General features: G+C 34.6%; 1 protein-coding gene across 3 annotated transcripts; it reads right to left on the bottom strand.

Annotated features, from left to right (window-relative positions):
- Positions 1 to 591: 591 nt before the first annotated feature.
- On the bottom strand, positions 592 to 7,641 carry LOC145629234 (cold-responsive protein kinase 1-like). 3 transcript variants are annotated; one of them, XM_081681782.1, is made up of 7 exons: positions 7,259 to 7,641; positions 6,398 to 6,522; positions 4,460 to 4,566; positions 3,847 to 4,057; positions 3,489 to 3,723; positions 2,405 to 2,555; positions 592 to 1,201 (listed from the first exon to the last, which is right to left on the bottom strand). In XM_081681782.1, exons 2-7 carry the CDS (start codon positions 6,468 to 6,470, stop codon positions 833 to 835), a joined length of 1,146 nt encoding a protein of 381 aa, XP_081537908.1. In that variant the 5' UTR covers positions 6,471 to 6,522; positions 7,259 to 7,641; the 3' UTR covers positions 592 to 832. The 3 variants fall into 3 exon arrangements, with proteins under 3 accessions (XP_081537908.1, XP_081537907.1, XP_081537906.1); XM_081681781.1 differs by having other exon boundaries at positions 4,460 to 4,572; positions 6,398 to 6,536; positions 7,259 to 7,640; XM_081681780.1 differs by having other exon boundaries at positions 4,460 to 4,572; positions 7,259 to 7,640.
- Between the last annotated feature and the right edge of the window lie 5,542 nt (positions 7,642 to 13,183).

Here is a 13,183-nt window from a genome sequence, read left to right as displayed (position 1 = left end):
TGTTCCCCCCCCCCCCCCTCCTCGAATTACAGGCCTATTGATACAGCGGACTTTGGATTAATTTATTAGGTAGTGAATTGTGGTCCGGATTAGTAACACTGCTCATTACATATGTTAAGTCCCATTGTCTCAAGTCTCTTAACCTTATCTTGATGACCTAACTCCTTACACAATTGGCTAGTTAATTCTACATGGTCAGACATCGTATTTTGCCTTCCAAACTGGTTGCATCACTTTTCTCAATAAGAATTTGAGAAATAACACAACACTAATTCAGTGACCGGTGAACTATGTTCGTTCTCCCAGATAAAAACAGACGACCTCCAACTGATCAGAAACTATACACAGAATAATGAATGTGCTAAGAAACAAATCATTTCTTTTTCTACCAAGTTTCATGACATTACATCAGTTTGGGGGAGCACAAGAGCGAGGATCTAAAACAAAAAGAGCAGCAAGTAGGAATATATAGAGGGTATAGAAAAAAAGGAACAGGTAAGTCTTAAACAAGAATTACGCTGCTGAACTAAAGCAACTGCTATGAATTTGGCCTTTGCATAAGGTCTATAGAAACAATAAGGGGGAAACAACAATAATAAATATAATGAGATATACAATAAAATAAATCCTCAAAATTATTATATATATTCAATTAATAAGTAAGAAGTGGGTATGTTTTCATCCCGTATTACTTTTTACATTCAGGCTCTCTAAAAGAGTTTTTACTGCATATATGCTAAATCTACAAAAAGAAAGAAAAAAAGAGTATTGGGAGGGGGGAGTGGGGGAGTGGGGGACAGATAGAGAACAACAAAATCTACCTGTTATTTATTTATGAATTGCTCCGGGTACTTATTGATGTGAATGTTATAGTAGCACAAGTGGGATTTGTCTGCTCTGACGGCAAGGATGAGGAACCTGAGCTCGGGGAGAACAATGAAGAAGGCTCTGCTGCGCTTTCTTTTGCTTTTAAATCAAATTCTGAAAGTAGCCCTGGTTTTGTTATGCTCATTTCATCAATTTCTACTTCTCCCTGGAGCATCCTAGTCACAGTAGACATCACAGGTCGTAGTTTTGGTATTCCCTGGGTGCAGAGTAGAGCAATCTTCAAGAATCTATTGGCCTCTTCAATATCAAGATCTCCCCTAAATGCTTCATCAATCAACTCCACAAGTGTCTCTTTTTCAAACATTCTCCACGCCTGCATCAGGTTTAATCCGATGAGATACTTCATATGTAGAGCATAATCATTAAAACTTAACTATAGATACTAAAGGTGTAGAAAGTTAAAATAAGATCGTATACTCTCAGTCCTCCGTTCCAAAACAAAGTCTGTGCTAACCTATTCCTTTTAATTTATAATATAAGTCAGTCTACAATGTCAACATAGTACCAAATATCACTTATATACAGATATCGAGTAGCAATGTAGCCTTTGTAGGTCCTTTCACAGCATGAATTACTCCCTGAGTTTTTTGGTTGTTCCACTTCATTTTTCAAGGTCAAATTCTATAAAATCTACCTCCTCCGATTTATAATAATAGCAACGCCTGAGTTTCAAGCTTGCCAATACACATATTGTATCATTAAAATCTTTAATTATATTTTAGCAAAATCAAATGTTAATCATTTGAAAGTACACATCTAGACGACTAGATGAGTCTACCAAGGCCTCACATAATTATGATTTTCCTAATGTATACTATACAAAAGAGGAGTGTGTGTGTGTGTGTGCGCGCAATGTAAATTCACCAATGGTGGAAGTGTGATTACAAGGAACCTTGATGGATTCATTTTGATGTAGTTATGAATTATAGAAATATTATACTCACACTTGGGGCCACTTTATCAACTACATTCTAAAAAAAAAAATCAAATGCACACCCCTCAAAATGCAATGATCCACCTCTCACTAACTCTAATAAAACTACCCCGCTACCAATTAACACACAATAAAATAAGAAAGTCAATTGTTTTGAATAAAAACCTGTGTCGGTCAAACTCGTGCAACTAATCCGGGACGAAAGGATTAGTGTGTTTAGATTGAGGTCATGAGATGGGAAGAGAAGGTGATCCATTTTTTATTATTCAACGTTGTAAAGGCAGAGGGAAGGAAAGGAAGTTGGAGAGATAAATTGTCTTTCCCTTTCTTAAAAGAAATATAATTTCAATGTTGGAAAGATGTGGGAGAAAAATGCAAGCCCTCTTCTCCCTTCATCTCCATAATTACCAATCAAACTCACTATAAAAGAGCAATTACACAGCTGATGGAAGGCGACAGTGCAGTAATTGATCAAACATATATTCCAATAGTCCAACAAACATGTATTACCCTTTGAAGAAGATAAAGTCTAGACAGATATGCGTGCACACACAACAAATTTCAAGTGCCAATATGTATTACCCTTTGAAGGAGATGTTGGTCTCCAGGAGGAAGCCGTCTATTTCTATTGCATCTACCACAGACAATTTCCAAAAGGAGAACGCCAAAACTGTAAATGTCAGCTTTTCTTGTCAACTGGCCTCTAAGAGCATATTCAGGCGCCAAATAGCCTCTGCATAAAACAGTCACTGTGTCAGGTGATCCAGGTCACACAATGAAGAACTGCAAATTGATTATATTAAATGATAAACATATGTTAAGAGACATAAATATCATCTACATTATGGTAAATCCAGCTATATAGCATCTTAGTGCAGCCAGAAAATATCATAAAATTCATATTAGCATGCATAATACAGAGAACTATATAATAATATTATAAATTTGAAAATGGAACCACAAAGATATCTCATTATCAGTTAATAAATGGACATATTAATTTCAGTACTCCCCTCATTTCTGAAAGATGTATCCATATTCTGTTTTGAGGTGTTTTTATTTGATGTACTCATTTCTACTTTTCTATTTTCGGTAAGCATATGTTACCATCTTACCTCCTTATTCAACATTTTTTAAACCTTCTCACTCTTATTTTATTCTCTATTTTCTTGCACCCACCCACCTTACCCTTTGACTCCTAATTTATCCACCTTATTCTTACACCCACTCAACTCACCTAGAAACCAGGTCTACAGCAGATGGGTATATCAAAAGAAAAGGGTGGGAGTAGTTAGATACTTTAGAAGACTAAAGACTTTGCCGAGATAGGCTTGATGAAATGTACATAGGTTCTCTAAGAAGCACTTTTCATTAATATAAGCAACAGATAACATGACAAACTAAAAGAATTTGTATCAGGTGGAGAATATACGTCTTAGAGGAGGTGATTTCAGAAAAAATACTATGACAAAAAAGGCACACAATTCAAGAAACACTGCAATATATATGGCCCTCCACATATGACCAGCTTCCTAACATTTTATCAAGCCTAGAAATAAAATTGTAATTTGAATTCCACATTTCTCAAGTTCAGTGCAATCAAACAGTTTACGATATAAGCAATTGGACAAACCAAAAAAGAGAAATCAATTACTCTGCAACTCACAGTGTCCCTGCAACCCTTGTGCTAACATGCGTCATGTTGGCTGGTATAAGTTTTGCCAAACCAAAATCTGTAATTTTGGCTGACAAATCTTTGTCAAGGAGAATATTGCTTGCTTTGATATCTCTATGCACGATACGAGGATGGGCTTCATGAAGAAATGTAAGCCCCCTTGCAACACCAATACATATATTTCTCCTTACTCTCCAATTGAAATCAATGCCGCCAGGGTTCTGACCTAAAAGTAAACAAACTTTCATATATATATATATTTGTTCAAATTAAAAAAAGGAAAAAAAAAAAAAAGAAGCAAAGCAGGAATTAATCTGGCCATTAGACCAGTCATTGAACAGAAAATTACCGAGTAAACTCTGAGAAAGGCTGTTATTCTCAAGATATCTCGAGACCAAAATTCTATTATTTCCTTCTGTACAACAACCTAGAATCCCAACCAAATTTTCATGCTCAATAGTTGCAAGGACAGTCAATTCAGTCACGAATTCACGCAAGCCTTGCCTTGATTCTGGTGACAGCACTTTAACAGCAATCAAAGTTCCATCTTTGAGCCTTCCCTGCTCACAATAAAATTTGCAAGGACTGTTAGTATAAAAAGGCATAACGAAATGGCAGCAATGTTAAGATTTTACAACAGTCTCAACATAAAAGACCATCACGCATGCTTCTTCAAATTACATTGTTATATTACAGCATAGCTGAATAGCCCATTACAATCAGTCAAGATAAGTTTATGACATAAGAATTTCTTTATTAAACAAAAATTTAAGTTACAAGTAAAATGAGTACCAGCTGAAATGCAACATTGAAATTTATTTTTTCATATTTGTCCAATTCTAATCATGATGATAACAGCTACTGATGCAAATCCAGGTTCATTATCCTAATGACCACCACAACTGCAATTTGTTATTAAAGGAGAGATTGGATGCCAAGAACTTGTGCATCCCAGAAATTACCTTGTAGACAAGCCCAAAACCACCCTCCCCAATCTTATTTACTTGGCTGAAGTTTCCCGTTGCATGTTGTAATTCCTTGTAAGTATAGAACTTTATATATTCTACACCTGAAACTACAGGAAGCACGGGAGAAGAATTACATACACAAAACTTAATTCATGAACAGTCTCACATATGCAGGCATCAGATCACTTAATTTCAAATAACGTTCATATTTATAGAATCCATAGCAGAATGATCAAGGCTTGAAGCTATAACCGTTTACTCCTTTTGTCACTTTTAAATCATCACATTTTTCATTATGCTTAACCTACTCTAATTGTCCCACTTCCTTTTATGGAACGGGTGCATATTATTCCCTTCACACTACCAAAAGTTAAGGCCCACACTCTCTCTCACTCAATTAGAAAATTCCTCCGCTATTTCCCATCACATCTACTTTTCTATTAAATTAAAAATATAAAAATAAGCCAACAACTTATCACCTAGACACCTATCACAAACCTTCCTTCAACGATTAAAGTTGGACAAACGCAGTATTAATTATGTGCATCTGTTAATGTAAATCCTTAATCCTACAAACAAAATATTACAGAATGGCAACGTCAAGATGCAAAAGTGCAATTTCACCATGAAGTTGAAGATCATTTACAATGCACCAAACCCAAAATAATAGGTTATTAAGTATAAACCACCAAATCTATCAAATCAAGACGACATTTGTAGGCTCATACAACATAAGCTTAAACCAAAAATAATTTTTCCAAGTTATGCACTACCTTTGTTTCTTAAAGTTTTTCACACTTTGATTTTTGCATTATTCACATATTTCACTTTTACCATTGTTTGTAATTTATACTAAGGAAAAAAAAAAATATTCTTGCGGGATCTTGTTAGATAATTAGATTGATCTCAATATGTATTATTGTGATCAAATTTTTATAATTTTTAATGATACAAGATTAGAGACATTTTGGTTAAAGTTTTATACTGGCAAGTATGAATAGCCGAATAGGAAAAATGTATTGAACTTGAAGAAAAGGTGATAGTAGCAACTAGGAGACAGATAAATTAAAAATAAAAAATTAATAATAATAATAAAAAAATAGTCATGTTTGATAGCTAGCTAACCCCTACTCAAAAAGAGTGAACCCCCGGCCCCCAAAATTTTCATGGACCTAGTTCACAACATCAAGATTACAAGCTTTTGCCTTCATTTAAAAAAAAAAAAAAAAAAGGCTAACGCCACCAGGGCCCCTTTGTTTGATCTTTGCAGTTTTAGCCTTCTAACTAGAAGTAATACTGCTGAGTGCTTTGTTCAAGACCTTCAGCTCAAAGAGAGCTTCATGGACACAAACTTTCAGGGACGGTAGTTGAAGATAAGTATAAGTATGTTGTTTAATATCAAAAGATAAAATCGAGTGCTTTTAGTTTATACAAAAGTGGATTACTCCTATTTGCCAATTGGTGTGTGCATGTGTCTACACATAACTAGCATGTATACATAAATGTATGTTTATGTATTTCACAAGTATAGCTATGGAGAAAGTATTAATGACTTATCTTTTCCAAGGGCTTCCACTAATTTCCAACTTCAGGATAATTTAATTAAAGATATATGCTAATACTGTAATACATAGTATACAAGATTATCCCAAAGCCTAAAGTAAGTACGAAGTATATTGCAAAGAGGCTCAACCTATGCACACTCCTTTTTTACCAAATGTGGAGAATTCACCATCAATTGCGCCAACCCTAACACATTAAAGTTACCAGGGCAAAATTTCATGTACAACTCCACTCGTTAACAAATGCAAACACAAATTGGTCAAGGAAGCAAGTAAAAGCAATGTAGGTTACTAGGTTGACAATTCATGCATAAAAACAAATGAGATTGCGACATATAACTGTCTTAGTTTTTTAAGGAAATGCTTCTACCTCCAACAATGTCTACAGTTGGTTCATCAACGGACCGAGCTCCATTTCCACAAATGAAGAGGAAGCAAGTCATTACTAGACTTGCTATTTTAAACTCCTATCAAATCAACCTTGCAAATCCTTCCCTTCAACAAGAAAACTATCAAATAAATTAGCATGTTTCGCATGTTCACCAAATCCAAACACTCAGCTTCAGCTAACCACCCGAAATTTTATTCGACAACCCAAAAGGGTGAATGGATTTACATAATCATAAAGGAAGATGATGTCTAAAACTAGCAACTTAATAGAAATTGAATATCCAGCAGAATATTTCCAAATATTAAGATAACATATTCCAATGTACTATAAAAGAATTTTGATTAAGTTCAAGTAATCAAGTATAATAAATTGACAACCGATAAAAATTGCTTTAAAAAGGATGGTTTTTCCTCAAATTTTATTTCAGAAAATAAAAAAATAAATCCAGCATTTTCTAAATTAAGCATATGACATAGATGATAATTCAATAGAACACTATCAGCTCACTTTAAATGAAATTTAGCATAATATATAGAAACTAAAATCAGCCCTAGAAAATTGAAAATCAAATACAAAAAAGCTCAAATTAGACAATAATTCACTTCTGTTCATCTAAATTCAATAAGAATTAAATGGGCCTGTTTGAAAATTCAAGTATAAAGAATTTCCCAGTTTAACAGCAGCAATTTAAAGCAAAAATATTTATACATAAATATTAAAGCATAAATATTTATACAAGACTCCTAATACCCAAGTCAAATAATGAAAAATATAATTAAACCCCACAAAAATAAATGATGATTAAAGACAAAATCTGCATAAGAAAACCAAAAATCTTACCTTAGATTTGTAGGAGAGAGAAACAAAATTTGCACAAACCAGAAAATTATTGAGAGATTATTGAAGATAAAAAAAAAAAAAAAAATGTACTAAATGGTACAGCAATTCTCGGTTGGAAAAACCCAGAATTTGATCAATAATTAATAATTAAAAAAAAAAAACAAATACTCAATAATTAAGTTAAAAGTGTATGACTTTTCAAAAAAAAAAATAATAATAAAAAAAAAAAAAAAAAAAAGTGTATGAGAAAAAATGTTGAAGAAGAGGAGAGAGAAAACGTGGTTGTATGAATTTCTGGACTCTCGGCAACTAAGTGAAGTTTGGATAAATGAATACGAAATTGACTTTTCTAACACGTAGAAAGAGCAAGTCGTACTGTGTTGCTGTGTTGAATTGTTGATTCTTGAATTAATTCGTTTTATTCAAATAGAGTATAGACTAACATAAATATTTTCACAAAGGAATTTTTGACTTCTTTGGTAGGGCGGGGTTGGGTGAAAATTTTGTATACATAAATGACCTTATTCAAAAGGAAAATTTGATAAGGTGTATCTAAATGTATTTTCTGCTCATTTAGTATTTTTTTTTTTTTTTTTGTTGATTTTTAAATCTTAAAATGAGTTAATAAATTTTTTTTTTTTTTTTTTTTTAAAAGTCACCTTTTGGTTTCTCTCAAAAAAAAAAAAAAAAAAGTCACCTTTTGGTGTACTTATCTGCATCCGGGTGAATATAAATGATTATGCATGGTTGAAGGCTTGAAGCTTAAATGTTGGAAGTTACGAGTCTTACGACTTATGAGTAACGTGAACAAGCGTTTTGGTTGGAGCTTAAGAATTGAAAGTTACGAATATTACGACTTATGAGTAATGTGAACACACGGTCTAATTTTAGAGCAGATCAAATTAAATTGATTATATGATGATTTGGGGTGCCAATTTTTTGGATTGGAATATATTTTTATGCTATTGTTGATCTTCAATTTTGATTGAGTAAATTGTTTTGCCTAAATGTCAAACCAAAATGTTTTCTAGTTCAAGCCATGTTTGTTACATGGTTAGCTCCAATGCTTGATTTTTATTACATTAAATGCCAAGAACTAGGTCAGCTTTTTTTTTTTTTTTTTTTTTTTTTTTTTTTTTTTTGAAACAAAGGTCGCCTGATTAAGTGATTAGTAATAATATAGCAATATTATGGTTTTCTTATATATTGATGTTTTAAAAATAAGTAGAGTAAAGCTTTGTTCACTTCACCTAACAAAAATAATACTAAGTAGAAATAATTTTAGTTCAATAAAAATAAATTCAATTCAGTAAAAATAAATTCAATTCAATAAAATTCAATATAATTAAAGAAGAAATATAATTAAAAATTAGTTAAATAATTTCAGTTTAGCAAACATTTTTAATTCAGTAAAATTAATTTCATTTCAGTAAAAATAATCTAAGTTTAGCAAAAATAATTTCAATTCAGTAAAATTAATTTCACTTCTGCAAAAAAACAAGAGACTTATTAAAAAAAACAATTGAATTGTCAAACATGTCAGATGAAAATAAAACAAGAGATTATGACTATATATATAGAACTGATAAAAATAAAAATAAAAGGAAATTTTAGATTTTAACACCTCACAAAAACGCAAAAATTGATGTTAACACCCCCATAAAAAAAATGGATTTTAACACCAGATAAATTTCTAAAAATTTGATATTACCACCACTTAACTGATTCTGTTTAGGAATCTGTTAAGTGGGTCCATAAGCCACGTGTCGTGTTATTATTGGCCAAAAAAAGAAATAAAAAAAAAAAGAAAAAGAATAAAAACCTAAAACTACCCAGCCACCACCACAGCACCACCCCCGCGCCACCGCCGGCTTCCCCCCAACTCACCACATCCCTCCACGAAACCACCACCCGTGTTGCACCACCACCCCCAACCCACCTTAACCCTCCCCCTCCCTTTCCCGCAACCGTATCGCCCCCAAAAACCACCAAACCCAAAACCCTTGTTCCCCAAAACGGCCATGAATCTGGCCAAAAATGGCCGAAATTGGCCGGTTTTAGGGATTAGTGGCCTTAACCGGCCGATTTCGGCCTTTTAAGGCCGGATTCGTGGCCGTTTAGGGGGGACGAGGGTTTTGGGTTTGGTGGTTTTTGGGGGCGTTACGATTGCGGGAACGGGAGGGGGAGTGTTCAGGTGGGTTGGGGGTGGTGGTGCGACACGGGTGGTGGTTTCGAGGAGGGCTGTGGTGAGTTGGGGGGAAGGCGGCGGTGGCGCAGGGGTGGTGCTGTGGTGGTGGCTGGGTAGTTTTAGGTTTTTATTTTTTTTTCTTTTTTTTTTTAATTTCTCTTTTTTTTTTAACAAATAAAATGCTGACACGTTTTAATGTGGGCCACACTTAACGGAATTTTTGGATGGAAACCGTTAAGTGGTGGTAATACCAATTTTTTGGAAATTTATCTGGTGTTAAAATCAATTTTTTTTTTATGGGGGTGTTAAAATCAATTTTCGTGTTTTTGTGAGGTGTTAAAATCTAAAATAACAAAAAAAAAAACAATAATTTTCAATTGTTTTTAGGATTTAGGAAAAAAAAAAAAAGTTGCTTGTATATACTACCTCCGTTAATAGTTATGTGCAACTTTTGCCATTTTTGTCCGCTCGGGGTTATGTGCAACTTTCTATTTTCTTTATATTTTTAGTAAAAAAAAAAGGGGGCAAAATTACAATTTTACCCTTAATTTTAATTGTTTTATTTTTTAATCAATACCATTATAATATCCTAAACTAAATTAACCTAAACTAATCAGATTCACCTAATCTAATTGTTCCCTCCTTTTATCTTCCAATTCCACTCCTCTCTCTTCATTCACATAACTTCCCAACTACCCAAATTAATTGTGATGTTTCGTTCTCCCTATATCTTCTGGAGAGTTCATGAGATGAACCCTAGTTCATCTTCTGGGTTTTTCTCTCTCCTCTATTCTTCCGATTTTCTCTATTTTTCACTCCAGATCTACTCTCCTCTTCTCGTTTCTTTCTCAATCAAAGTCCCTCCTTAAAAATGTTGAACTTAGATCCTCTTAAGGACGCTTATATGGCTACGGATGACAAGGGAGAGGAGAATTTGATCCTCAATTTCATGCACTGCTTCGAGGTTGGATCTTCTTTTCCTCGTGAATTTTACGAGTCTACTGAGACCGGTGCGTACTGCTCTCTGTACATTACAGAGCCCTTGGTCAAGTCCTCAAAAGCCTCAATGAGGAAGAAAAAGCGAAGAATGAGGAGGGTGTTGGTGAGTCCCGTCGTAAATCGCTTGATTTCTCAGAGATGGCTGTAGATCTGGCTGCTGAGCAAGGTGAGGGCAGTGTTGTTGTGCCCACTAAGCCTAGATCTAAGAGGGAAAGGCCACCCCCTCGAGTTAAGGCCACCAGGAAGGTCGCGCGTGTTGCCCTGAGAAGGATGCGTGGCCTCCCTGACTATGAGTTCATTGTGCTGTCTTCTGATGAGGAGCCTGATGAGGAACCTCCAGCCAAGAAACCAGAAGTGCCTTCTTGTTCTGTTCCTGTTGTGACGTGCTATGTGAGGCGAATGAACCCTACGGTTCAACCCTCTGAGTAGTTGCACTCGTAACGCTTCCTAACCCTAACTTATTTAATTTTTGTTATTGAGTCCCATTTTTAAGTTGATTGTGTATGCTTCTGACATGATTTGTTTATGGTGGCTGTGTTATGCACATATACTCCGAATTTTATTATGTTGTGGTGGCTTTGTTGTGCTGTGATGTTGTATGTGGTGTTTGTGATTTTGTCCTTTAATATTTGGAAATTTTGATGGACATGGTGTTGCTTTTCCTGTCCTGTTATTGTTGGATTTTTTGATGGATATGTTTTTGGTGCTTATGTCCTGTTTATGTTGGATATTATGATGGATATGGGTTTGTTGGTTCTGTCCTTTTTATGTTGGATATTATGATGGATATGGGTTTGGTGCTTCTGTCCTTTTTATGTTGGATATTATGTTGGATATGGTTTTAGTGCTTCTATCCTATTACTGTTGGATATTATGTTGGCTATTGATGCATTTTAAGAGTTGGATAATGATGCATTTTAAGAGTTGGATATTATGTTGGATATGGGTTTGTTGGTTCTGTCCTTTTTATGTTGGATATTATGATGTATATGGGTTTGGTGCTTCTGTCCTTTTTATGTTGGATATTATGTTGGATATGGTTTTAGTGCTTCTATCCTATTACTGTTGGATATTATGTTGGCTATTGATGCATTTTAAGAGTTGGATATTATGTTGGATATTATGTTGGATATGGTTGATGTTGTAATCATGGCATATGGCATATGGGAATTTGGTTGTTGAATGATGATCCTTTATGATGGTTTCTTGATTTGGGTGTTTGGGTTGTTGTGTGAAAAATGTTCTCAATGAACATTGTGTAGAGAACAATTTCCAATGGAGTTCCCTGCACATGCCCCTTTTTGTTATTGTTTAACAGTCCCCATTGGCTCTAGACTATTTGTGTTGTGTGTTGAATCCAAATGATGAAGGGACTCCTATGAAATACTATTTGAACAATGGTATAGCTCCACCAATCACTATATTGTGATTGATGTTGAGGTAACCATGTTTCAAAGGTTGTGTGTACAAAAAAATTGATCTCCTGATGGATTCATGTGATTAAGTACTTCCACTTACTTGATAAAATGGCTACAAAAAGCCTCTTACAAATGCACTAGAACTAAACCACCACTGCCTTTCATGTGTGTTTCAATACTCTACCATACAAAATACACCTAACCACCTATTCATTGGTACACAAAAATAACTAATAAGAAAAGTGAAATTTAACATATCATTGTTCACTACTAAGTGGTTATGTGTGGCAGTGTGTGGTTGTTTGCTGTGTGTCTTTGTAATTAGTCTGCATCTACCTCCATGTCTTCTGTTTCTGCTTCATGATTTCCCTGGGGTGCTGGCCTGAACATTGTGTTCATGTATTCCACAACTTCCACCACTATACTCCTTTCTACTTCAATCTGATTTGAGAGAATGCCTAAATTCTCAAGCTTTTTCTTGTTCATATGTGGGATTTTATACTTGTTCCCTCCTTCTTCCTTTAGAATCTTGATCATGCATCTTTGTAATGTCACCCAAATGTACTTGTTTACTTCTGGTTTGAAATTGTTATAAGACTCAATGACCTTTTCAACAAGTTCATCTACATTCTTTGGAAAAGATTGATATTGCAAAGATTTAATAGATCTAAATAGACCTAAGTCTAACACATTCAAATCTGGTGATTGTGCTGGTTGGAACACAAACTCAATGTTAAATCCATTTGCTTGTGTTGCTTGAATGAACTCTTCATCTCTTGGTATTTGATGTGGCCTTGCATTATCCCATTGAATCACCACATTTTTTGGCAAACTTGCTGGCCATTTTGACACTATTGCTGGTATGACTTTGTGAAATAGCATGTCCCTTATTGCATCTCTGTTGACATTTTGAAGTGCTTTTGTGACCAATGTGCCAGCTGGTCTGTTTTTGCTTGACTTTTTTGCCCTTTTCTTGCTGTGTGAATGGGAATATCCCATATTTCCCATCATGTAGGAGTTCCCCATGTGTCCCATACAGAGGCTTTCCTATAATGGCCATGAACATAGCTTTTAATTTGAACCTCCTTGATTGTTGAGCCATATAGGGATCTTCCTCACTTGGTAGCAGATAAAATCTTCTTTTGTCTGAGTTTAGATAAAACCATTTCTCATCAATGTGGATGGAATACCAATGTGGATGGAATACTTCATGTCATCAAATGTGGGGTTCTCATTCCCTTGGATTGGGTTTATGTGAGACAAAACCCACTTCATTCTTGTCACCTTGTGATCTGATGTTAGTGCTGGCTTGCTGCTTGC

The sequence above is a fragment of the Chenopodium album genome, chromosome 4 (assembly GCF_948465745.1).
Source record: "Chenopodium album chromosome 4, dcCheAlbu1.1, whole genome shotgun sequence".
Classification (NCBI taxonomy): Eukaryota; Viridiplantae; Streptophyta; class Magnoliopsida; order Caryophyllales; family Amaranthaceae; genus Chenopodium; species Chenopodium album.
The sequence above is the reverse complement of the archived record's forward strand: the minus strand, read 5'-3'. Positions and strand labels throughout refer to the sequence as shown.

Coding starts and splice junctions, on each gene's coding strand:
- LOC145629234 (XM_081681781.1), bottom strand. CDS start 6,470: ATGACTTGCTTCCTCTTCATTTGTGGAAATGGAGCTCGGTCCGTTGAT. Junction 4,058..4,459: donor GTTTTGGGCTTGTCTACAAG/GTAATTTCTGGG, acceptor TATTGTGAGCAG/GGAAGGCTCAAAGATGGAAC. Junction 1,202..2,404: donor ACCAACATCTCCTTCAAAGG/GTAATACATATT, acceptor AACCTGATGCAG/GCGTGGAGAATGTTTGAAAA.